The sequence below is a fragment of the Scleropages formosus genome, chromosome 12, assembly GCF_900964775.1.
Source record: "Scleropages formosus chromosome 12, fSclFor1.1, whole genome shotgun sequence".
In the NCBI taxonomy this organism is placed as follows: domain Eukaryota; kingdom Metazoa; phylum Chordata; class Actinopteri; order Osteoglossiformes; family Osteoglossidae; genus Scleropages; species Scleropages formosus.
This window is the reverse complement of record NC_041817.1, coordinates 16,812,418-16,838,080: the sequence shown is the minus strand read 5'-3', so window position 1 is coordinate 16,838,080 and position 25,663 is coordinate 16,812,418. Positions and strand designations below refer to the sequence as shown.

The 25,663-nt window shown below is 45.4% G+C and overlaps 1 protein-coding gene across 1 annotated transcript; it reads left to right on the top strand.

The window, feature by feature from the left end:
- The first annotated feature begins 333 nt into the window (after positions 1-333).
- abcb6a (ATP binding cassette subfamily B member 6 (LAN blood group) a) lies at positions 334-24,189 on the top strand. Its single transcript, XM_018729493.2, has 20 exons — positions 334-434; positions 521-622; positions 1,490-2,024; positions 3,188-3,325; positions 4,982-5,171; positions 8,080-8,172; positions 8,309-8,501; positions 8,675-8,796; positions 8,884-8,993; positions 9,092-9,157; positions 9,257-9,382; positions 9,499-9,575; positions 9,667-9,730; positions 10,401-10,486; positions 10,701-10,758; positions 10,954-11,058; positions 19,183-19,357; positions 19,619-19,731; positions 19,960-20,054; positions 23,799-24,189. Exons 3-20 carry the CDS (start codon positions 1,509-1,511, stop codon positions 23,869-23,871), a joined length of 2,400 nt encoding a protein of 799 aa, XP_018585009.2. The 5' UTR covers positions 334-434; positions 521-622; positions 1,490-1,508; the 3' UTR covers positions 23,872-24,189.
- The last annotated feature ends 1,474 nt before the right edge of the window (positions 24,190-25,663 follow it).

Sequence of the window (25,663 nt, the reverse complement as noted above, 5' to 3'; positions counted from 1 at the left end):
TCTCACGTGCATAATGTTACGCGCTTGCAGGGCCGCTTGTGCGACCGTGGTGTGTAACACGCCTGTGCTGTAAATTGACCAGATGAGGACTAAATCTCGTTCCATGAAATGAAACTTTTTGTCTGCGAGGTGGATACAGGCGTTCGGCGTGTTCGACGTGAATTGTAGGGTCGCTGCTTTTCTACGCCGAAACGCAGCCGTCGTTACCGCCGGCTGTACCCGAAAACCTTTTGGAAATCAAAGTGTCCTCTTGTCGCTCGTTACAGACACTTCTCTTTTAGCGTCTTGGGGAGAAAGGCTCTAAACCTTGTTGTCCTGGGACCTGACAGGGTTCAGCGTCTGTCTGCCTGCCAGCTGTCAAGAACAAGTTGTTAATCTGTCCTTGCAGGGAGAGATTTGGAAAGTTACACAGCTCACCACACAGAAGAATCAAGGTATGGGAATGACTTTTAATGTCAGTAAAATCTTGGTTTGTTCTGGAGAAGATGAAATACAAACCTGGCCTTTCGTGGCTTTACAGACATGGAGAGAGCATCTTTGTGCAGGGGGAACCATTAACATTTATTAATAAGCAAGACAGCAAGTTCCTTAGCATCTGAAGACTCTGACTTGAAGATTACAGGTTCGAATCCCACTTCCGCCAGTACCGTAGTAGTTCCGAGCAATGTATTTACCCTGAATTATTCCTGGGAAGGGGGGTGCGGTGGCGCAGCGGGTTTGACTGGGTCCTGCTCTCTGGTGGGTCTGGGGTTCGAGTCCTGCTTGGGGTGCCTTGCGATGCACTGGCATCCCGTCCTCGGTGTGTCCCCTCCCCCTCTGGCCTTGCACCTTGTGTTGCCGGGTTAGGCTTCGGTTCACCGCAACCCCGCTTGGGACAAGCGGTTTCGGTCAGCGTGTGTGTGTGTGTATTCCTGGGAAAATGCCATGCTGTATAACTGGAGGACATGTCAGCTTATAGTGGAAGCAAGTGAAATGTCATGTCATTGTACATTACATTACTTTCCTGACACCTTTTGGGTCGAGGGTGCTCTGTGATATATAGCGCAAGATGTTTAAATATCTGCCGCAAGATATTTTGCCCAGGGTATAATTCGTTCAGAATAGCACGCAACATTTTTAAACACTTGATTCCATTTACATCAGAGTTGTGCTTCTAGGTTTGGAACCAAATGTGTCCTCGCCTGCGCACCATGACTAAGCACATTCCTTTCAGTGTGTGCTGCGTCACTGAGAGCGCGGTCACTGTCTAGCCTCCGCAACCTGTTTTGCGTTGCTGTGATCATCGCGGTCACTGCACATGAGGAGCTGAGGATGCCTTGTCATTTCCTCTTCGGTTTCGTCCCCTTCTCACAGTTGCTTTCTGACATTATAAAGCACCTGTCAGCCCTTATAAAACAAATTCTTATGTACCATGCATGCACCGTGTCTTCCTTTATCATTATTTGCAGGTTTCGTAGAACTCCGGTGATGTTTTTCTTTCTCTCTGCAGAACTGTGGGTTCCTCTGTCATGGCGGTCATTGGGAACTACTGTGATTCTAGTACTTCCTTTGCCAAAACCTGGGTGGAGGGAGGATTCTCGCCCTGTTTCTACTTCACCCTGGTCCCCGCAGTACTTCTGTCTGTCTCCACCTTCTTCGGCACTTTGCTCTGCGTGTGCTACCAGCGTTATGGCACGGCCATGGAGCCCAAGTACGTGCCGCGTTCGCGTCTCTACGGCCTGCAGATGGCTCTGTCCGCGTTACTTCTGCTGCAGTTCCTGGGGGGGCTCATCTGGCGGGCAGCAAGGACTGGGGTGCTCCCAGGGTACGTGCTGCTGTACAGCTGCTTGTCCATGCTGGGCTGGGCGTGGGCCCTGGCACTGCTGCGGATGGAACGTCAGCGGGTTCTAATACGAGATCGGACCCGCGGACATAGCACGGTGCTGCTGCTCTTCTGGGCCCTGGCCTTCTCCGCAGAGAACCTTGCTTTTGTCTCATGGATGAGCCCCCTCTGGTGGTGGGGCATGGAAACGACAGAGCAGCAGGTGAGTTTGCTTAGTCATTCTCAGTAGAGATGCACTGTGAGACACCAGCACTATGTGCTAAGTGTTGCTGGTTTTAAATTTTCAGTGTTTTGAACTTTACAGGATTGCTTAACTGACAAGACAGTTGTCATTTGAAATGAGGTGGGTAAATCGCTGGTGTATGTTGAAGTTGAATTGTTTGGCAGATAAAGTGTTTAGGACTGGTTATCAGCGATTGAATATTTTTGTGTCCTGCGAAATTTTGGATGGTTCATGACAGGACTGTAAAGCCGTAGTAGTGCTAATACACATAACCCATGTGTCACTAGTGCACTGTATTGTAGGAGCTGCATTTTTGTTGACTCTCACAAAAAGGTGAGTGCTACTTCAGGAATTCTACCATGTCCACACAACATTGATAAAACACAAAAATGTAGGCGGGATCAAAAAAGGAATAAACACCGGACATGTCTGGCATATTGCTGAGTCATTGCCCTCCCCTTGTTCAGACCTCTTTTTTCTGCTGCTTTTGGCTCCACCCACAAGTTCTCATAGCCAATCAGTTCACAGATGAGATGTTAATTGGCCAATCACTTCACAGTTCTCAACTGGCCAATCGATTTACAGGTGTTACCTGGTCAGCCAGAACTTCCAGAGCTGCTGAGAGCTCAGTTTCAAACACAGCACTATTTGTTGTTGTTATGCCCTGTAAGCCCATATTTGTAACAGCGACATGGCAACTGGCAAATATGGATTTAGAGTTCTTCAAATCTGTGACCTCCTCACAAATGGTCATGCTAGTTAAGTGGATTTATGTAGTGAAAAACTCTTGTTTTATATGCATTTAATGATGATTTCATGTTATCTCTTTAAAAGTGTTTTCTTCCTTTTCCTTCAGATGTAATAAATGCAGTGTATTATGAGACATCTTGAAATTTTGAGATGCTTTTCTGTATTTATTATATCAACAGTCAAGAACAGTACACATTTAAGGCCTAAAATCCAACTGGTTGCATGTGACAATGCTGTGTCACCAAAGCCAAGTTTAGAAATTCTGTCTCCAAAAAAACAATCCCCTACGATTGCTCATCTGTAGCCTTCTGTGGAATTAGGACCAGAAACATTCAGTGCACAGAGAGTTTTGCTTGCTTGCTGGTCCTAAGATGACCTGTGTGTCCCTCCAGGTGGAATTTGGACTCTGGCTCATTCGCTATATTGGCACGGGGACCCTGTTCTTCATGGGCCTAAAAGCTCCTGGGTTGCCACGGAGACCGTATATGCTTCTGATCAATGAGGATGAACGTGACGTGGAGCATGGACAGGTAATTTCCGGCAACCTCTGTGCAAGAAAACACTTGCTCTGTGTTGAATAATATTAGTACTTGAAGAAATAAGTGCCTAAATTAAATGCTACAAAGTTGGCATTTTAAAGTAAATTAATCATAAATAATGCCCCAAGGATAGCCTACTTATGTTCATCATCTTTGTGAATTACTGTTAAATTGCAGTTGCTTGTAAACAACAATTTATGCTGCTAATGCTCTTATTTTAATAAATGCCAGAAATAAGTGGTGTTTTATGAGATGATTATAATGTACATAAACCTCGGTGTTTTTTTTTTTTTTCTCAAGATTTTTCTCGACGGTTGGGCTACAGTTTAGTGAACAGCGTCATGTCAGCATTTACTATCCTGATGTTGCACTGCAGGTTTCCCACAGCAGAAAGTTGACACATTTACAATTACTCCTCAGACAACATAATCAAAAATAGGGGGTTTTGGTACAGAAAATGGGGGCTGTGGTGGTACAGAAAAAAAGATTACTTTCTAAGTTAAACTTTTCATCTGAAAAATCTTGGGTAGCTTGAGTCAGTTTTTCTCAGTATTGATTCTGTTGTTCAAATTTTTTTGTTTTGCTGAGATTACCTTTTTGTGTCAAATATAACTTTTGGCGTCAGTCAGTTTTTAAAATTGTTGCGGCCTACTGCTTTAAAATTCTGTCCTGGTTGTCGACGTGATGTAAGAATCAGCTTCTGTGCTTTGAATTAAAAATTTGGGGCTTTGGTTACTATCTGTATATAGGCCACTAATAGGCCACGAAAATATGGCATGAAGGCCACATGACCCGCGCTGACCCTGAACAGAGACAATACTAACACTGTGCTCCACAACACACTGACACGCGATATACAAGCCTGAACCTGGAAAAGTCTGCTCTTCTCTGCCTGGATGCATCTGTCAGTGACTTGGTGAACCAAAAAAAAGAAAAAGCTGTGCAAACAAGCTGGAGACAGACCTACTCAGTGTAAACTGATCGTTAAAATGACGAAAGCCAATTTAACAATAGAAGAACCATCATTTAGAGTGAATTTGAAGGTAGGAGCCATAAAACTGTGTTTGTTTTATCTTGATGAGGTGTGTATAGCTATATAGCTTTGAATCTTTTTATTACATTTTTGCATTCGTTCAGTTGAAGTGATTGTATTATTATTATTATTGTTGTTGTTCTCCTAAAAATGTTCATACAAGCTATACTGCAATCGTTTTATTATATGTCATGTCTTGACAGTGAAGTTAGGTTCAACACTGACACTGAATTTATCCTACTTTACCAAAAAAAGTTTAGTATGACTTAATGTATGTCTGTAAATGCTATAAATATTTTGTAGTTTTATTTTTGAAATAGATTTAATTATTAATACTTTTTAATAAAATGTTTTTCAAATTAATATCAGTTCCTTTTTCAGCTGCAGTGACTGTGGACAGTATTCTCGGGGCACTGCTCTCACTGTTATTTAGAAACCAGCAATAGTGCGGCCTCATATAATAAATGGTGTTCTGTTTTGTTTTACTCATAGAAAATCACCTGTATGTAATCTTGCCACAACCTGTGTGTGAAAATGCACCGTGCTACACATAATCCCACTGATGGAGTGGTTGAGGATGTCAACTAACCTTGTGCCCTCTCTGCGTGTCCCAGCCGCTGCTGGCCGGACCAGGACAGACCTCTTCCACCTGGCAGGGCTTTGGGAAGAAGGTTCGTCTCCTGCTGCCCTTCATGTGGCCCCAGGGAAAGGTGCTTCTCCAGGTGCTGGTGCTGCTGTGCTTGGCCCTGCTGGGTGTGGAGCGTGCCATCAATGTGTTTGTGCCCATCTACTATAAGAACATTGGTGAGATAGTCCTCTATGTCCAAAGAAGCGATGCACAAATAGTCGTGAACTAACTGCTCTGAAGCCACCAGCATGCTGAACATACTAGGTTGTTCCAGATTGACTTAAACTGGTAACATAACCTGTGTGAGATATGACAGCATTTGATTTTTTTTTAAATTTTTTTATTTATTTATTTATTTATTTATTTATTTATTTATTATTTAAGTGTCAGCTGGTAGCATAGTGGTTAGAGATGCTGCCTTTGGACCCAAAGGTTGCAGGTTTGATTCCCCCCTCTGGGTGTAGTACCCTTGAGGAAGATACTTACCCTAAATTGATTCAGTAAAATTACCCAGCTGTATAAATTGGTAAATAGTTGTAAATACCTTAACATTGTAAGTTGCTTTGGAGAAAAGTGCCAGGTAAATTAATAAATATAAATGTAGTGTGCTACTACTCGAACGATGAACCTCGGTGCAGCAAGCGGTAGGGAACAAACTAGGTTTGCTTGAGACTTTCATGTCTGCAGCTATGTCTCCTTCTCTCAGTGTAATGCATAAATTGTACTTTTGCTGAGATGTACGTCGCTTTGGACAAAAGCGTCTGCTAAATGAATAAATGTAAATGTACTACTGAGTGTATGCTCTCGTATGCTGAGTGCAGTGTTTGGTACATTGCAGTACCAGTGTGATCCAACAGAGAGCAGGACAATCAAGCAAACCAAGCTTTGGAAAGTTTCCCTTCTTTTTTTGTTCTTTTCTGTTTAGGCACCAAATAGTGCAATAATGATAATAATTCACTAGTAGGAATATCTGAGTTTTGACATACACAAATAGAAGTTTAAATGTTATTTATCTTTAGATTCATTTCAGTATAATTTTCTTTGTGATGTCCTTTTTATATAAGAAATGAAAATAGGTAGTTTTTTTTTTTTTTTTTTTTATGTATTTTGAACTGCACAGATTATTAAACTGAAAAGATAATGAGCATAGTGTCTTCCTGTCTCAGGTTGGAAGGCCTCATTTTAAATGGTAAAGTTTTGACCTTGAGCCTAGTTGTGACTTTCAGGTCAAAACAAGTTAAGCAACAAATACTTTATTTAGGTAGTATATCTTAAATAGGGGCCCTTGTTTAATTACAGGAAACACGGAAATGATAAAAAGTCCAAATAGATCCTCTGGTTCTCTACTATTCAGTAACATTATTCTGTGTACGTATTACTTATAAAACAGCCTTTCTTTACTTCTGCTCTATGAATATGTGTTAGTGTTTGTCTGTGTTTGAATGTTTGAAAAAGCTGAGGTGTGTGTGATGTTGCGCGCGTGTGTGTGTGTGTGTGTGTGTGTGTGTGTGTGTGTGTGTGTGTTTGAGAATAAGGTGTCTGTACGTCTTGCTGACACTCGCACACCGTTTCCTTTTTGGCCTCCAGGATATGGAACTTGCACCCCCACAACCACCCATCACCCACCCCAAAACCCCACCCCGTGTCAAAGTCTCTGTTACTTACAGCCAAAATGCCTCCGAGTCTCACAAAAGGGACTGGGAGAAAACTGAGCAGCACTAAACCCCTGCGGGGCTCAGCTTCTGACCCCCACCTCCCCTCCCCGCCTCCACCCTGGGTTCTACAGCACCCCCTGCGTCCACCCAAACAGCACAGACCTGAAACACTGTGCTGCGCCCCTTTTTCCCACAACTCTCTACTGCAATATGGATGATGAAATGAGTGCCATTTCGGGACATGTCTGGTCTGTGGCGTGTCACCGAATCGGAGCAACAGTTCCCTGTGTTCAGGCCGTATAAAAGAGCTGGACGTCGCAGAAAGGCAGGCCTTTGTGTGGTGGAGTGGGGTTGGGGGTTGACAGGGGAGGTCACCAACCCTGCCAGTCACGATTAGGGGGCATAAGGGGCTTTCAGCAAAGTTAACACGCTGGTACAAGGGGCTGTTTGTCTGAGGCCCCCATTTACCCCCTGTGCCAGGGCTGAAAACCACAAGCACCCCCCTCCATCCTTAACCACCACCAAAAGAGAGAGTCACTTTTTTCTTTTTCTGGGCATTTGTTTTGTATTGTTTTTGACTCTCCCCTTTTCCTTTCTGCACCCTCTTTACAATCAAAAGTGCAATGAATGCAAATGAATGTGGTTGAGATTCCTGGTTGCTCTCAGGCCTTCGCTGTCCAACTTGTAAGTCTGCTTGACTGTATCGTTTTCGTGAACCAAACTTCACAGGATTTGACCCGTTATTTGCCTCATCTGTAATTGAAGATATGCAGAAACCCCTTTAAAACTCTTTGTTGTCTCTAGTTTCTTGGAATTTTTTGTTGCTTTTCGTGATTGATCATGGTTTGTGAAGGACACTCATTGCAGATGCAACCCCTGGATGGGTCTCGTATTACCTTTGGATATTACTGCATGTGTTTTTTGTTAATGTGCGTTTCAGAACACATTTAGGGATTTTTTTGGGAACTGTAATCAGACAACCTGTCATAGCCGCTGTATTTCCAGGTCTCTATCAGGTGTAGTGTGCGATGTTTTACTTTCACAGATTTCCAAAGGCATTTTATTTACATTAATTCATTCAGCAGATGTTTTTCTCCAAGGCAACGTACAGTGATTGTTGTATACTGTTTAGTAGACACCTTTACAGTGGTAACTACATTAAACAGTTTTAAATCATTTTCCAGTCTATACAGTAGAGCATGTACCATATATGTGTACACAATAAGTGCAGTTTAAAGGCATCAGTTCACCTGAAACACATCTTTGTACTCTGGGAGGAAACCAGAGAACCTAGAGGCTCAAGACCATCACAGTCCTGCACTGATTATTAATTATGAATGTGTGAATTTCGTCGTAGTGCTTTAATCTTTTTGATGTATATGTGGGTACAGCGCTCACTCTCTGCTCCACTCATTGTGTGTTTCGATAGTCAACGAGCTGTCAGACGGGAGCAGCTGGAACACCTTGGCCAGCACTGTGTGTATCTACGTCTTTCTCAAGTTCCTGCAGGGAGGTGGAGCAGGTATGTGTAGAGGCCATGGGGTGTGTGGACTGTGTTCACTGTCTCATGAGTCTTTGCCTTTCGTAGCAATATAAAAAGTCAGTGATGTCACAGTGACTTGTCTGCTCCCTCCTCCTTCTCTACTCCCGTCTCCAAGGTTCTTCTGGGTTTGTCAGTAACATGCGCTCCTTCCTGTGGATCCGGGTACAACAGTACTCGAGCCGTGTGGTGCAGGTACGCCTCTTTGCTCATCTGCACTCACTGTCTCTGCGCTGGCATCTGGGCCGACGCACCGGAGAGGTGCTACGCAGCGTGGACCGTGGCACATCCTCCATCGACAGCCTGCTCAGGTGAGACCTCAGTCCTGCTACACAGCCCTGTCCAGGAACCCCAGCCAACTAATCTCCCAACCTCCCTAAATTAACTTCCCAGCTGCCATCGAAGCTGCCATTCATCCCACTCTCTACTCCCCCAGTAATGTCTTTATTCCCAGCGTTTCATGAGGTTTTATGTCTCCCCGCAGCTACATTGTCTTCAGCATCTTCCCCACTATTGCTGACATCGTGATCGCAATCATCTACTTTGTTACCTATTTCAATGCTTGGTTCGGCCTCATCGTCTTCGTCTGCATGTTCCTCTATCTCAGTGAGTACAGAGGCTGAATTGTGAATAGTAAGCAACTCTTTGTGATGCATGTTGTTCTTTGGGAACTAACGTATATTCCTCCATCAGCCTTCACCATCATCATCACCGAGTGGAGGACCAAGTACCGGCGTGACATGAACACACAGGACAATGCAGCCAAGGCCAAAGCCGTAGACTCGTTGCTCAACTTTGAGACGGTACTGACCCTGACCCCCATCTCTCTTACGAAGCGAAATAATGACTTCGCAGTGTGTGCCCCATTACACCAGCGACTTTACACATGTTTCACATTTAGGTGAAGTACTACAATGCTGAGAACTATGAAGTGGAGCGCTTTGAGGATGCCATCCTTAAGTATCAGGTGAGGAGAAGGCGTGGCGATGTGCTCTGTTGTAGATGACTCTGTGGTGAATTGAGAACATGCTAGTACACAGCAGTGGGATTTTCTTTCTGTCCTCAGCTGTCAGAATGGAAGACCAACGCATCCCTGGCCTTGCTGAACCAGACGCAGAGCCTCATCATTGGCCTGGGTCTGCTGGCTGGCTCTCTGCTCTGTGCCTACTTTGTCACCGAGAAGAAGTTCCAGGTACCTCTTTTACAGTGACTGACTGTTCTTTGTTTTGATCCAGCAAACATCTTTTCAGGCCTTGGCCTGTGTGAAGCCCTGACCAGGTTATTTACCTTCTTTTTTCTGCTTCACAGGTGGGTGACTACGTACTGTTTGCGACCTACATCATCCAGTTGTACACTCCACTCAACTGGTTTGGAACTTACTACAGGTGAGAGTCTTTTGGCATGATCACTGGTTTCTGTGAGATGTTGTTTCACAGGCACATCCATGTAACACAGATCCCCCATCTCTTTCTGCAGAATTATCCAGAAGTCCTTCATCGACATGGAAAGCATGTTCAGTCTCTTCGATGAAGAGGGAGAAGTATGAAATAACTGTCATTCACAATAATGGTGATATACATGAAATGTCAGTTTTTCCATATGAAACCAGTACACGGGTCGTTTTAATGAAGAATTTTGGCTGTCAGGTGAAAGTGAGCCTGTTTAGTTTGATGAGCCAGGAGAAGAAGCATTATCTTGTATGTCCTTCTGGAGCTCCTTCTCCCCTTCTGGCTTGAGCCTCGTCTACAACTGGGCCCCTCTGTGGGAAAATTCTCCCCAAAAACGCATAGCCGACACCCCACACACAAAGGCTGCTCAGATCCCCTTGATATGTTAATGTCTGCAAGAATCAAAACAAAGGCATTATTTGATGTTCAGATTTCTTTTTAAGTTTGTCTTAGGAAGCTGTAGCCGTACAGTGCGGGGCCAGGCCTTGCCGTGAAGGGGGCCTGCCGTCGAAGCACACTTTGATGCTAACTTCAAGGTGGTTGCTAAGAAGTATTCTCGACATGTTAATTCTTTAATCCACTTTGCGGGCCGAGGGATGAGCATCCTCCACCCCTTACTATCCCCCACCATAAGGGAAGTGTGTGCACATTAACACTCAGCAGGCACGCTCACCACCTTGTGCCGGCCCTCATCGTTGATGCCCTGCTGGCACTTCCTGTCTCGTGTCTTCATTTCTTTTTCTTACCTCCATCTTCCTCCAGGTGAAGGATGATGTCAATGCAGGGAACCTCCTTTTCAAACTGGGGAAAGTGGAGTTTGAGAACGTGCATTTCAGTTATATTGATGGGTATGTTTTCAGTGGCGTCCAGCTGCTGACCTTTGCGTAAATCAGTCAGTAGAGAGCTCTCGTGTAACTGATGTAGATCTCCTCCAGTGAGAAGCTTTGATTTTGCATAGTTTTGTCTCCTGGAATCTATTTCAATGACTTCACTAATTGATATTTTTAAAAAATTTTAAAGGTGTTGTTATACACCTTTGTTTAACCATTTCTCATTCTGTAGGATGGAGGTTCTCAGGGATGTGTCCTTCACTGTGATGCCTGGTCAGACAGTAGCTCTGGTAGGTTTGCACCATCTCCACAGTTGTCATAGTCCTCAGTCTCACATGACCATTTCCATGTTCTGTTAGCCTTTAGAGACTTCAGTGTTCAACTATACCCACTAAGTCTTGATGACACAAGAGCTCTGCCGCAACTGGTGTTGCGTACCTCCATTCGCCACACCCTTGTCTCACTGTCTGTGCTGGTGTCTCCAGGTGGGCCAATCCGGGTCCGGAAAAAGCACCATCCTTAGACTGCTGTTCCGTTTCTACAATGTCCAGGGAGGCTGTATCCGCATTGACGGCCAGGACATTTCCAAGGTTGGTGGTTAATTTCGGGTGAGAGGTGCGAGGCGGCTGGAGCTTATAGAGCTTTATGGTGAGGTTAGAGTTATTTATATAATATATATTTTTTAAAACATCTGCAGTGTTCTCAGAACAGAAATATGGTATAAGAGGATAAAGGCATACTTAAATGAGTTGCTTATGAATCACATTTATTCAGAGTAGCTCTGTAAGTATTTTTTAGGATTTATACGTTTTTAAATATGTGCTGCTTTTAGTTCTGATTTTACTCCCCCTCCCCGTAGAACTTTGTTTTTCTCACTGTCAGTTGAGTTTTCCTCTTGAGTTATGGTGGGTGGAGCACAGAAGGGTACCACACTTGAAAAGACAGCTTTAAGGTTTAAATAAAAGGATGTGAGCTCTTCTCATATCCTGTGAAAGTGTTCATATCAAGTATTCACCACATCAAGTGGCAGGAGATGAGCTGGGCTTTGAAGCAGCTTCCGTCGGCCATTGCCAAAGGTGACGTTCAAGACCTGGTCCCGTCTGCTTCCGATTACGTTGATTTTTAAAAGTTTTTGTATGTTTGTTTTTTCCACTTTAGATCTTCTGTGCCTTTATGCAGTATTAAATATAAACCTTTGCTGGCACACTGAGTGTGCACCATCGTATGGTGGGAGGAAGTGAACTGAAGATGCCCTGCTTGCTTGGCACGTTGGTTTTGTAGATAATATTCTGAAAACTGGGATTATGCACACATGAACCTGAGGGGCTCTCTCTCTCTCTCTCTGTCTAAAAGGGTCGTAAATAATTAATAAATAACTTAAGGCTGCTTTTATACAGAGGGGTGAGGAGTTCTGAGTCCATTTGCATTGTTACAGTCTCGGAGGAGCAGTATATTTGCTGGAACTCCAAGAAAGAACATTCTGTCTCTCATGCGCATGTTCAATATGCGCCGTTCAGCCTCGTTGGACTTGTGGTACACGCACAAGGGTCTCGCAGATCTTAAACTATGTGCAGTGAAACATCTGTCAACGGAAGTTAGAGACCGTATAGCATTAGGCTTCAAAATGACACAACAGGAGAACAACGGAACTGCCCAGCAACTTGTTGGCACATACAGACTAAGCAGCAGTATTTACATGTGCGGTTTATTTCACTGTTCAGAAAAGGGATCCTTGTCTTTTTTTCTGAAGACTAAATAAAGTTCTGCTTGAGGCTCTCCGTGATTATGCTTCGGGTTTGGGAAGTGCACGGTAGTGCTGATGAGGAAAGGCCTGGAATGATAAAGCCTTTTTTTCCATTGAAAAGGAGCCAGTCAGCACCCCCAAAGCAAATGGGAATTCACTGAAGCCCCTTAGATGGTGCGAGGGAGACTCCTAACTCTAATTTCCTAAAATGAGCTCCATCCCCATCATGTGACTTGCCACATGTTGTGCCTTCAAACAGCAAATCCGTTCTCCGCAATGAATGTCCTTCTCTCAGCTGCACTCTGTCACATACTCCGGCATCTCAGCACACTCATGTATGAGCATCTGTGACCAGAGCTGTGCCTTAAATATGATATGTGAGAACTGAGTCTCCCTGTGGCACTGTGTTCACTCATTCTTTTCATTGAAATTTGTGTCCATAACTCTTTCTGATGGAGTTGTTTTGTGCGTGTGTGTGTGTCACCAGCCATCAGAAGGACCATCTTTTCTACAGCAAGAGAGTTGAAACTCACTTGTACCATCCAGCATTAGGTTATCATTAATTAATCTGTCTCCTGAGCCCAAGGCCATTTACAGTGTTAATCAACTGTGATTTACTCTGATTTACCCATTTATACAGTAGAGAATTCTTAAATTTACCAATTTAGGGTAAGTTCCTTGATCAAGGGTACTACAGCAAGAGTGGGACTCGAACCCCAGATGTACAGGCTGCAAAGTGACCGGTGCAACCACTGTGCTACCTGTTGCCCTGGTACCACAATGAGGAGCTCTGCGCACTTCCTCTTTTCAGACATCTCGTCCTACAGTGAGGGATACAGTGCTTGGCTACGCTGGGAATATTCTTATGCTTTTGCTTAACTTTTGTGTAAATGCTGTACAAACTTTCACCCCTGTCCCTGTCTCCAAACATAGCCAAGGAAATAAGTGTCATCGGATGTAGATGTCTGGCTGAAGCTCTCCTGGATGGTGCAGGCCACATCTAGTGATTTCACTGTCGGCTCCGGTCTGTCCCAAATCGCTTTACCTTGAAGATCGGCCTGTGCTGTCAGAACCCCAGAGAAGCTCCAGCTCTGGGTTAATAGACAAGGGGCCCCAGAGGGATGTGGGAGAGAGGGAGAGGGCGGGGGAGTGCGGCATACTAACAAGCCCTTGAGATGAAAGGAGCGTGAAATATTTAACGTTTTTCATATAAGGCGGAGGGTCGCAAATGTTTCTTTTCAAAGGAATTACAAGGGGCTTTTGATGGTGGAAAATCAAAGTTGTGTGTCGGCGTGCTGTTAAGGGCCGCCCGCTGGGGCCCATTGATCTGTAAGTGACGGGCGCAGGGAGCCTCCTACAGTGCACGTAAGGGGCGTGGCCACAAGCGTACTGGACACACGTGGTGTCCAGAACCCGGTCGCACAGCCCGCACACCCCTACACCCCCGCCCAGCAACATGCACCTCTTACCTGTTGGCACAGACACGACACCTGTTCTTGATTTGAAGACTATATTGGAAACACATGGGGATACAAACCGACACAAACCCCCAGCGACCTTCTCTTTCTAATACCAAAAGTTTTAACTGTACATAACTAGCTGTTATATGAGCGCATGTGGTAATGGTTCCGACTTGATACGGTTGATCAGACTCGAACATGGTGGCAGTGGTGTTTCTGAGCTACGTTCGCACGTGTTCAGTGGCCAGGCTTCCAGGCTGCGAGACGTATGTAGAAGGCAGTTACCGTTCATATGATGTTGGATCTCATAAGGTAGACAAACTAGCAAAATTATGAGCTTTGAATTATGCATAGGTGGCTGTTCATGGTTGAGTAGGCAGGGTTTTCACCTGTTAAACTCCATTTCCCAATGTAATTTGTGTTTCTTCACTGAATGTCCTCTCGTATCGACTATTTCACATTTGTTACACATGAATTTTTTGTACTTCTAGGAGCAGGTGGCTGCTGTTCAATTTTTCTGCGTGTGTGTGGGCGTTCCAGCTCACCTGTCCTGCAGCATGCAGGTTGTCGGTTCCGCCCGGCTGTTTATTGCCGCCCGCTGGTCTGGCACAGAGCCGCGGCGCACACAGCCAGCCTAAAGCGTAAAACAGAGCCAGCTGTGCAGATTTCTTATAAACAACATGTTTTTCGACCCATTTGGTCCACGTTAGGTGCACGCAAAGCATTCTCCACTCCCCACGAGCCGGTAAATAGTTGCATGCCTGATGCGTGCACATCTGTTCAGGACTCTGAGTTAAACTGTGGCTCAGCTGCTAGGCAGATTTGTTTCTGTCATATTTTGTGTTTTAAATATCCGTGTTCCCCCCCCTCTTTATTATCCCCACTATGTAATTTTCAGTACAAGTGTTAAGAATTTGAATCACCGGCCAGGTGGCAGCTCACTCAGGCTCAGCATTGCCAGTACATTCTCGGCTAGAGTTTGAGATGAAGAGGTGCTTTGCGAACATGCGTCATCCTGCTCTCCGCTAGCTGATTCCACCTAAATGTATTTGCACTTTGGATTTATAGCTGCACCCTTCCTGCACAAACAAGTGACCACACTCTGGTCCAGCCCTCAACACGTACAATCGGAGCCGTCTGTCAGGCCAGCCAACCATTCCCAGATGTTGTCCCCCACTGACCCAAAGACAATCAAAATCAAATTAACATTAAAGAATATGAACATAGTAATTAGAAACACACTTGTCGCGCACCATTAATGCATCTCACTTGTTCATTTTCAGAACCACATGTGAAGGGGTTGTGTGACATTCTGCCCTGCTCTGAAATTATGTGAATCTTGACAGGTTTGCTGCCAGCTGACCAGTTTACAAATGTAAATCTTCAACTGTAAGGACATAAGGTTGCTCAAGGAACTGTATGGCTTTACACCAACCCAGTGCACCCACCTACTTGTCCCACCCCTAAAAAAAGTGTAAATGTTGATCGTGTTATAAAATCAGTGGTGCAAAGCTGAATCATTTCAGGGAACACGAAATTAGATGGGTTATGAGAGAGTTCATCAGTTATGTCATAATTCCAGAGATGTTCTTTATTGGTATATAAAGTATTGCTTTTTAAGCATAATTTCTACTTAGGCTCTTCTTCATATAAATGAATACATGAATTAGCTACTTGTCTCCAGGGTCAATTTTCACCACACACGTTGTCTTCAACTTTAAAGTCTGCTGATAATTTATTCCATGTTCTTCCCATTGATAGCCAAAATGTCTCTTTCACTAATTCATCCCAAATAGATTAGCGTTTGAAGCACAAGCACACTAATGCTGATGTTTGGATTCAAGGCTAGTTAGAGCTTTTTGATGTTGGACAAAGCAAAAACAGTACCGCACCCACATTGCAGAAAGGGTCTCTTCTCTGTGCCATGTTTCCAACCAATGTCCGTTTGACTTCCTTTCATTAGCGTTTGTTGTTTGAGTGAAATATTTACCCTGGTGATAAATTTGCCAGATGTTTGTTTACTTCTGAGGGAGGTGCGGTGGCGCAGCAGGCTTGGCCGGGTCCTGCTCTTTGACGGGTCTGGGGTTCGAATTCTGCTTGGGGTGCCTTGTGACGGACTGGCGTCCCATCCTGTGTGTGTGTCCCCTCCAGCCTTGCGCCCTGTGTTGCTGGGTTAGGCTCTGGTTCACCGCAACGCTGCTTGGGACAAACGGTTTCTGTGTGTGTGTTGTTTATTTCTTATGGGGGCGGAGAATGACTATGTGACTTTTGTAACCTGCTTTTTTTTTTATTGTCTGACATCTCAGATAGGCTAAATCTTGAGGATTTCCACTTTTGAAGGAGTCGAGATGCATTGTGTAAATACCCCTCCTTTTTGGCCCCAGATGGACACTGGGATGTCACGGACTATATGGGTTACTTAGGGTAAAATATTTAGTTTGAGGATAGCTCCTACTCTAAAAGGCGGAGTACTTCTGTGTTTGCCAACTTTGTGAGATTATTTTAAGGAACACATTTTTTTTTCCTCTAGTGGCAAACCAAGATGCTTTTGCCATCTGGGCACCATGTTGGTTTCATGGAAAGGTATTGTTGATGCCAGTGAGTCTAGTCATTCTGTTTTATATGTAATGCTGCAAAGGCAGCTGAATTGCAATTAATTTAAACCCAATATTTCCAGAAGATCAGAGACTTCTCTAGTCAAATCTGTGCCATCTGTAGACTGATTGTTTTCCACTGTGTGGGTTTGACCTTTTCTGCCCAAAAGGATGGTCCTAGGTGCCCTTCTCTGTTTTTCCCTCTTGTACTCATTTCACGGTAAGCCAAGGTTTATGTTGCAAACACTTTCTGTATCCCATGGTGTGGCTGTCCTTCATTGCTGGAAATGGAGGGTCGTATTGGAAATAGCAGATCCCTGGTCCACAGGTTCGGGTGACACTACTTGTGCTTTTGTGAAGGTAAAGAAGATAGTCATCTGTCGCTCTCTCATCAGCATGTCCTCAGTCAGTAATCTAGAGTTTCTGCACACCAGTTTAATGAAGAAGTTGGTTGTAGATACAGGAATGTAGGTGTAGTTGATGTTTTGAGGAATTCTGTAGGCAAAGATTTTTGCCTGATTATTTGTTGGTGTTCTGTTTTAGGGTTTGTTTAAGATTTCATTATATGTACTAAAATAATGTAATCCCTGACACATTGGCCTCCAAAATTGTCATCCTTGATCAAGATGAACGAAGAAGCAATGTTTATGATAAGGATCACCAAAAAAATCAGGAAAATCTCATTTTATTCAGATACACTGTTTTCAAAACAAATTTACATGAGGAGCACAATACTTTCTTTAAAGGTTCATAATTACTGGATCTCCATTTCTGCTGTAGTTTCGACTCCGGTAGCACAACACAAAGCCTTTTAATGAAATCTGTAATAATTTTGGAGAACACGGAAGGTTGGATACAAGCTCTGGGAGTGTAAACTCTGTAATGTACAAGTGAATGCCATATTCCTGCAGTGTGGATTTTTCAAAATACAGTAGAATGTTAGAGCTCCCAGAAATAACATTTGATGCTACAGTACAGTGCACTGAGCAAAGAGTAGAACAATCTGTCAATATGAGCACATTGGTGGGGCCATGATATTTAGAGGAAGAAAGGCAAGCTTTGATTCGTGGCCAGAAGCAAAGAGGTTGTAGCTCCGCACACAACAGAAATCCTCCTAAGCCATCTTCTAAGCAAACTCCCTTTGCGTTCAGTCTTTAACATGAATGCAAAGATGACAGGAAATGAGATTATAACGATGTTTCTGGGTTTTAGCGAAGGTAGGGCCGAGGCAGCAGCTGTCTCCATTCTGTGTGCGAGGGCCTTCCATTAAGCCCCCTCCGTTCCGTTTCACAGCTGCGAGTCCCCTTTTCTGCAGCTCTGGGCAAAGCTAATTGGCTAATAAGGACACCTGCTTTTTTTTTTTTTTTTTTTCCCTTTTCAGACAGAGGAACAATTAAGACAAGAACAAAAGTAAACAAATAGGGGGGAAAGACAAAAGGACTTCAAAAGGAGAACATAATACCTCATGTGGTGTTTGGAGCAGGAGAGAGGTCGCACATGAAAGATCTCCTGGGCCTACGTGCCTTACGGCTTACTCCTGTAATGATGGGCGCTGCTTGGTGCGGCCCAGGTGCCGCGGGTCCGCAGCTCCACCTCTTCTTTCCCCGGGATGCTGCTTTGCATCCCTCAAGTTGTCACAAAGCTAGGATCTTAGAGATCTGGTTATCAGTGCTGCTATCAGTTAAACAGCTTGGATGTGAGAATTCATCTTTAGGTAAATATTAATACGTAACAAGGAACCATGCAGTGTCAGAGATCTAAGGCCCTGGTGTGTGCCAATGCAGTGGTTAAAGTACTGCGATGCCAGCTTGAATATTTTATGTCAATCTGTCATTCTTGACTTTGACCATTGCTCTACAGTTGGTCTGCATTCGTTGTTCTTGTGTCTCTGGTAGCGGGGTGTTGTTGAGACCACATCAGCCTCTGTAACTCTGTCATCTCTGTGGGAAGTCTCCTGCTAATTGAATATTGACCAAGTGCCACTGTGCTCCCCTGTGTATTCAAACCCTGAGCCTTTTCCCCACTCTGTCAATATGGCAGATAAGGCATATCACAGACAGGAGCGGTAAGCAGAGGAACCCATAACCCGCCTGCTCTATCTTGCACCATTAACACACAAACGAGACGCTCGCCAGGCCCATCCTGGCCAAGCCCCCCTTGTGTTAGCTTCTGTCCACATTTGCTCAGGTTAAATCCTCTGCTCGGACCAATCAATCTCTTCTCGGAGATTAGTACTGATGGGGAGATAAAGAATCTCCGTCACAAGTGACCTTGGAGATGGGCGCAGATGTGTAGTTTGTCTGAAGACACCGAAGGCATTAAGACAGCAGCGTAACTAGTTTATCGTAATCATAATTATTGCTATTGTTGTTTTTCTTATTGGTTACACTGCTTACCAGATGTGTTTGTACAGTTTAGTCAAAAATACCCAGTCACTAATTTAGTTCCTTTATCCACTATACCCCTTTTTGAGTCTGAAAGAAAGGCCTTATCTGGGGTTACTGTTGCGTTACGTATGTGTCGTTGTGTGTAAGGCAGATAGTTACGTATGTATGCGAGCTCTTCTAGCACTGTAGAGGTATCTTGGAGCTCCAGAGCTATGTTCTTGTGCCTCTGGGTATTGTGGAGTGGGGAAAAGGGGGGGGGTCCTTTGCCTCATTTCTGTCCCACACTGGCTTCCCACTCAACCATTGACTTTGGCCGATACTGGGAACCCAAAAACCCTCTTAACCCCCAGCCTGTGGCATAGCTGAGCCTCACCCAGCACCTTCTAGCCAGAGTGTCTTCCACCCTCATCCAGCCTCGGCGTGGCATTTCATAATTGCAAATTGTTTTTCCTTACCTCCTTCACCATACACAAGTACTTCAGAAAGGAAGATTTTCACCTTCTGATCTAACTTCATGTTCTCGCTGTAGGTGAAGCAGGCATCCCTGCGAGCCCACATCGGTGTTGTGCCGCAGGATACTGTCCTCTTCAACGACAGCATCCGTAACAATATCCGGTACGGCCGCATCTCTGCCAGCGACAATGAAGTGGAGGAAGCAGCCCAGTCAGCTGACATCCACCACAAAATACTGACCTTCCCAGAGGGTATGTACTGTTGGTGCGGTCCAAGGTCATAGGTGAATACCATCTGCATAATGGTTAGGCTCGTGCTTTTAGACTTGGCTCTACTTTACATGCTACACGTTATATTTTGTGTTGTAGTAACAGCCTTCTGTAGAGCTGTGTATATAGCAGTGCTTGTGGAAGCCTTGATTACAGTATTAATCTTTACATTTAGGTGACACTGAAGGTTTTACACTCAGGTATGATTGTACTTTTGGTGTGATATATTAAGTTACCTTGCAGGCTATGACACCCAGGTTGGCGAGAGGGGGCTAAAGCTGAGTGGTGGAGAGAAGCAGAGGGTGGCCATTGCTCGCACCATCCTCAAAGCGCCTCGGATCATCCTGCTGGATGAGGTCAGTGTCAGAAAGATAGAAATGTCAAAACCTGCAAGTCCTTGTGTGTTTTACTTTCTAAGATAGGCTTGTCATCTATCATTGTGGCAAACCATATTACTGCAACAGTGGAGGTTATGTACCAGCTCATGCATCCAGCTGCAGGTCCCATCATTCATGCTACAGCTTTTATATCTGAAACCGCCAAAATACTAGCTGTCCGCTGATGTCTGTCATGTGTCGACACAGGCCACATCCGCCCTGGACACGCAGACGGAGCGCAACATCCAGGCCTCGCTTGCGAAAGTGTGTGCCAACAGAACCACGATTGTGGTAGCTCACAGGTAGGTTCCATCCACTAAGTCAGTCCACAGGTAGGGGAAAGTGAGCCCACTAGGTGTGGGGAACATTGTTCCATTTATTCCTGACTCCTCAACAAGCTGGTCAATCACTCTTCCTAGCACAGGGCCAGGGGGGCTATTACTACCCTCAGGCATCTGTGAGCCATGTGAAGAAGGGGTCTGGAACGGACATGTCCTCAGGCTTTCCTGCACATCGCTCCTTTCATGGAGCATGGAAACCAAAATGTAATTTAAAAAAAATCCATCACTTAACTACTCTAAATCCTTGGGATTTATCTGGAAGATAGCATCATCTATTGATGGGAACTTCAAGGGACATGTCTCTAGATCTTCGTTTGTTGTTAAAGATGGAGATCGCTAATTAAATAAGCTGCGTGTCCTTCCGCCTCAATGACAGCTTTCTGGAAAGTCCTACATGTCTGATGTGCTGAATTAGATTCCCTTGAATTTGCCTTCATGTTAGAAGATTGTGGCTGAAAACATGATGTACGCCCTTCATGTGGCAAGGGGCCGGAGTGTACAGTGTAGGACTTCATCAGCATCGCTCATAAAAGCAGACTTCAATATTTTACTGAGACTTAACACGTTTTGCCCTAAATTATTTACACATGTGTGGTTCCCTAACATAAACCACGTGTGCGACTGCTTTTCATTATTGAGATATTATTTAATTTTTTAAGTTTTTATGAGATGGTTGAACAAGTCTGAGATGAACACGGCTGCCACCCCCGTCAAGCCCCCCTCTTCACTCTCAGTCCCCTTTGTTCGTCTTTCTCACTCCTTTCCCTCTGCCTCCTCTCTCCTGCTCCTTCTGCCACACTTTTATGTTTGCCCCCATCTTCCTTTATTGTCTTTTTTTTTTTTTTTTTTTTTTTTTTCCTCCTCCCGCTCTCTCTGCTTGGAAAAGAAAATTGTAAACACCATAATCGGTGTCCCACTACTTTGATCCTGTGCCGCCTCTGATGCTCCTTACTGTATTTTAATCCGAAGAGGGGGACAATCAATAAAGTTTCCCTGCTCTTTTTGAGGTGGACAGCAGAGGTGATCTGGGGAAGGTGTGGGGTACAGTGCCACTTTTGGGGAGATGGGGGACATGAAGAGGTGCAGTACATGTAAGGACAGATACTTGGTTGTGTGCAGTGACTTCACCTGAGCAAGACTTCACAGAGGTACTGGTAGGGAGAAGTTGTCGGGAGCTCAGCACATGGCTGTGTTTAGGTTTAATGTGGTTTTCATGTCAGGAAGCGAATGCCACTTTAAATCATCCATTTCCTACCAGCCTTAAGAAGCCCACTTTTCAAACACATGGGCAGGGCTGATGTTACCACAGTAATGTCCTCTGCTTCAGTTCAAACATGTACCCTCTCCCCTGGCCAGGAAGAACCAGTACCTGCAAGGTACTAAATCTGTTATGAAATCTGGTGCACCAGAATGTTGAAAAGTCATTTGTGGTGATGTTCAGTCTTCTTAATTGCACTTTGCAGCGTTTCTGTCCTGAAAACAGATAATTTATTCTTCATCAGTGTAGTTCACCTACCGATAGAGAAGAACGGAACCCAACTGTCCTGTTTTTTTTTTTTTTTTGTATATATAACACTGGTTATACTGCCTCCTCCGTGAACCGCCACCTTATCGTGGTGGAGGGGTTTGAGTGCCTGAATGAGTCCAGGAGCTATGTTGTCTGGGGCTACATGCCCCTGGTAGGGTCTCCCATGGCAGACAGGTCCTGGATGACAGACGAGACAAAGCGCGGTTCAAAAACCCCTTATGACAAAAAAATCAAGGCGTCCGTTTACCCCGCCCGGTATGGGGTCACCGGGGCCCCACCCTGGAGCCAGGCCTGGGGGGGGGGCTCGCATGCGAGCGCCTGGTGGCCAGGTCTATGCCCACGGGGCCTGGCCGGGCTCAGCCCGAAGCCACAACGTGGAGCCGCTCTTCGGTGGGCTCACCACCTGCCGGAGAAACCATAAGGGGCCGGTGCGTTGTGATTTGGGCGGTGGTCGGGGCCGAGTGCCCGGCCGACCCAAACCTCGGGCGCCAACTCTGGTTTTTGGGACTTGGAATGTCACCTCACTGGCGGGGAAGGAGCCTGAGCTGGTGCGGGAAGTTGAGAGATACCGTCTAGATATAGTCGGGCTCACTTCCACTCACAGCTTGGGTTCTGGAACCACTCTCTCCTCCGCATCGAGAGGAGCCAGTTGAGGTGGCTCGGGCATCTGTTCCGGATGCCTCCTGGACGCCTCCCTGGGGAGGTGCTCCGGGCTTGTCCCACTGGGAGGAGGCCTCGGGGCAGACCCAGGACACGTTGGAGAGACTATGTCTCCCGGCTGGCCTGGGAACGCCTTGGGGTTCCCCCAGAGGAACTGGAGGAGGTGTGCGGGGAGAGGGAGGTCTGGAGTACTCTGCTCGGACTGCTGCCCCCGCGACCCGGCCCCGGATAAAAGCGGAGGAAGATGGATGGATGGATGGATGGTTATACTGCCTCACACCCTGTTCTTCTGGACAAGCTTTGGACAACCGCAGCCCTACATTAGATAAGTGGTTATTGATAATGAATGAATGGGACAGCTGGTGGCATACTGGTTTGTGCTGCTGCCTGTGCATTCAAAGGTTGCAGGTTCAGTTCCACCTCCAGCTGTAGCACCGTCAAGCAAGGTACTTACCCTGAGATGTACGTCGCTTTGGAGAAAAGCGTCTGCTAAGTGAATAAATGTACCCTAATTTCCCCAGTAGGAGTTACACAACTGTATCAATGGCTAAATAGTTATAAGTGTTGAATGAATGAATGAGCAAGGGTTATGGAGCACGTTATCCTATGCTCAGCATCATTAGCAGTATCCAAGTCAGAACTGAAGGGGCAAAACATCAACAAGACGGTAAAATAGATTTCACTTCTGCATTTACAGTTTATACCAGAAGTGGTGGATATATACTGTCAATGACAGCAATGTTTGTCCTTGTTCAAATTTTGCCTACAGATTAATTCTGTAGCATATGTATTGAAGGTGCTTGAGTCACCTTAACATTGAAGTACAGTAGAAAGGCATTCTGAGTGATATGAAGTGTGCTGGGCTTGAAGAGCTGTAGCTCAGCTTCCACTGCAGGAAAAACTTATATTTTTGCCTGAAAAATTCTTATACATGTGAGATTTTTGTAGTGTGTATGAGTTGAGGGGGCGCAGTGGGTTGGACTGGGTCCTGCTCTCTGGTGGGTCTGGGGTTCGAGTCCCGCTTGGGGTGCCTTGCGGCGGACTGGCGTCCCGTCCTGGGTGTGTCCCCTCCCCCTCCAGCCTTACACCCTGTGTTGCCGGGTAGGCTCCGGTTCCCCGCGACCCCGTATGGGACAAGCGGTTCCAAAAATGTGTGTGTGTGTGTGTGTGTGTGTGTGTGTGTGTGTGTGTGTGTGTGTGTGTGTGTGTGTATGAGTTGAGTCCTCCTGGAAATATGACGCCTGCCACCGTATGGAACAGAGCTGCGAGTGTTCAACCTAACTGTCATGTAAAATTTTAGCTGATTGTTACATTATCAAACTGTTGGACAGCTGGAGATCCAGCCTCCCATTGGATGCTCAAGGTTTGATGTGTTCCAGTCCATTGTTCCTGCCTAAAGTTTTTTTTCCCTTGAAATCTCCTCATAGGTGGGCTGTTCAGGTTGGTGGCAGTACATGGTAGGTTTGATAGAACTCAGTGGCTCGTGTCTCTGAGAGTAAACTTTTGGTGTCTTCCAGGTTGTCCACCATCATAAGTGCTGACCAGATCTTGGTTCTGAATGATGGCCAAATTGCAGAAAGAGGGAGGTGAGTACAGCGGATGGAGGCTAAGCCTCTGCCAACCCGCTCACTTCTATTTCTAGGCCCCCGAGTTAAAATATTAATTTCCAGACGGCCGACAACGGAAGAGCAGGTGTCACTGAATACACGTGGGAGCAGCTGGAGATGGCAGCCGTGCGCCCGCCAGGGCCGAGCCGTGTGACATTCCAAGCACCACCGTGCGCTTATCTCTGCATCTGGCCTGACCTCAGGGGTTGTCTGTGTCTGCACTCATCAGCAGACAGGATGTGTGCATTCCGTGGCCCCTCTGCCTGCGCCATCCCATTAGCCTCAAGGTGGAAGCACCACCTCTCCCCACTAATGGCTTCCGACCATTTATCCACCTGATCGGGGCTTAAAGTAAACGGCACACTCCAGCTGCCCGTACACTCGTGTCTTGTTGCGCCTTTGATATCTGAGCCGTCGTAGACGAGACGTGCCCCTCCCCTGGTTGCCGGGGCTGTAACCCCACACCAGGTCCATTGAAGTCTGACCGACAGCGAGTTATAAACAAAACACATTCTGGTTTTCTCACCTGGAGGGACACTGGCTTAGGATACGCTCACAGGAAGGGACCAGAGGCTGAGACCAGGAGAGGTGTGGTTTGGGGGGGGGCACCTTAACTCTTACTGTACAAGTCAATCTGTGACTAATTGTTTTCTGTCTATAGTAATAATATCTTCAGACAGACACTTGGATGTCTCCTCATTTAAAACTGTGGATGTGTATTTGTCTAGGCTCTGTCCCCTGGACCCTGCCCCCTGGACCCTGCCATGTTCAAAGAGCCACATGCTTCCCAACCCTCAGCTTAGTGGCTCTTGTGGCCAACACTGGGCTGCAGTTTCTCCGTCTGCCGGTCCTTGGTTTCAGAGTCAGACGCAGAGTCCGAATCTTGGGCCTGCTGCTGCTTCAGCCACATATCGGCGTAGAGTCCACCCTTGGCCAGCAGTTCCTCGTGTCTGTAGTGCGGGGAAGGGGAGGGGGGCAATGGGGACAAGGGTCACAATCACCAAACGACAGCATGAAAGCCCAGAGCGCTGCCATGCTATTGGCTGTGACTTTAGGACAAAGGTCAGGCTTGGTCAAACACATGCTATACTAATTTTAAATCCATTTGAATAATTTAGCTTTTTCTTAAACAATATTCACTGTTACCACAGAAGAACTCATTGTGGGAGTTAAACCTGCAACCTTTACTTTGCAAGACGACGTCCTTCACCACTGTGCCCTCTGTCTATCTTTGAACAGGAAAATAAATACATTAATGAGTGCACCATCCCCACCTTATGAAAAAGGCTAATGCATCACTGTACGAGCCACTACTTGACTGGCAGAGCTTATAAAATAAAAAAAAAAGTTCTAGTAATGTATCGTCACAGGAATCATCAAATCCAAGACGGATTTTTAAAGGGTTTTAAACCAAAATACGCAGAACTTCTGAATTTTCCAACTTCCTAGAACTAATAAATAAATAAATAAAAAAGTATTCCTCTTCCTTGGTCTTTGTTGGACTGCAGTTCCTTTCCTTTTTCTCCTTTCCACACCTGTTAGGCAGCTGAGGGACAGCTTGAGGACAGGAACAAGACATTTCTGCTAATGTCACCTTTCTAATTAGGTATGTTACATTTGGTCATAAGTTTTACCCTCTTTTGCTACATTGTGCTTGTATTTTATAGAAAAAATGTACTCAGTGGTTGGTCGTCTTATTTATCCTTTACTCTTCCTGTTGACACCATATGCAAGAGTGTTCTAGAAAGAAGTTTGGTCTTATATGGTGGGCAACC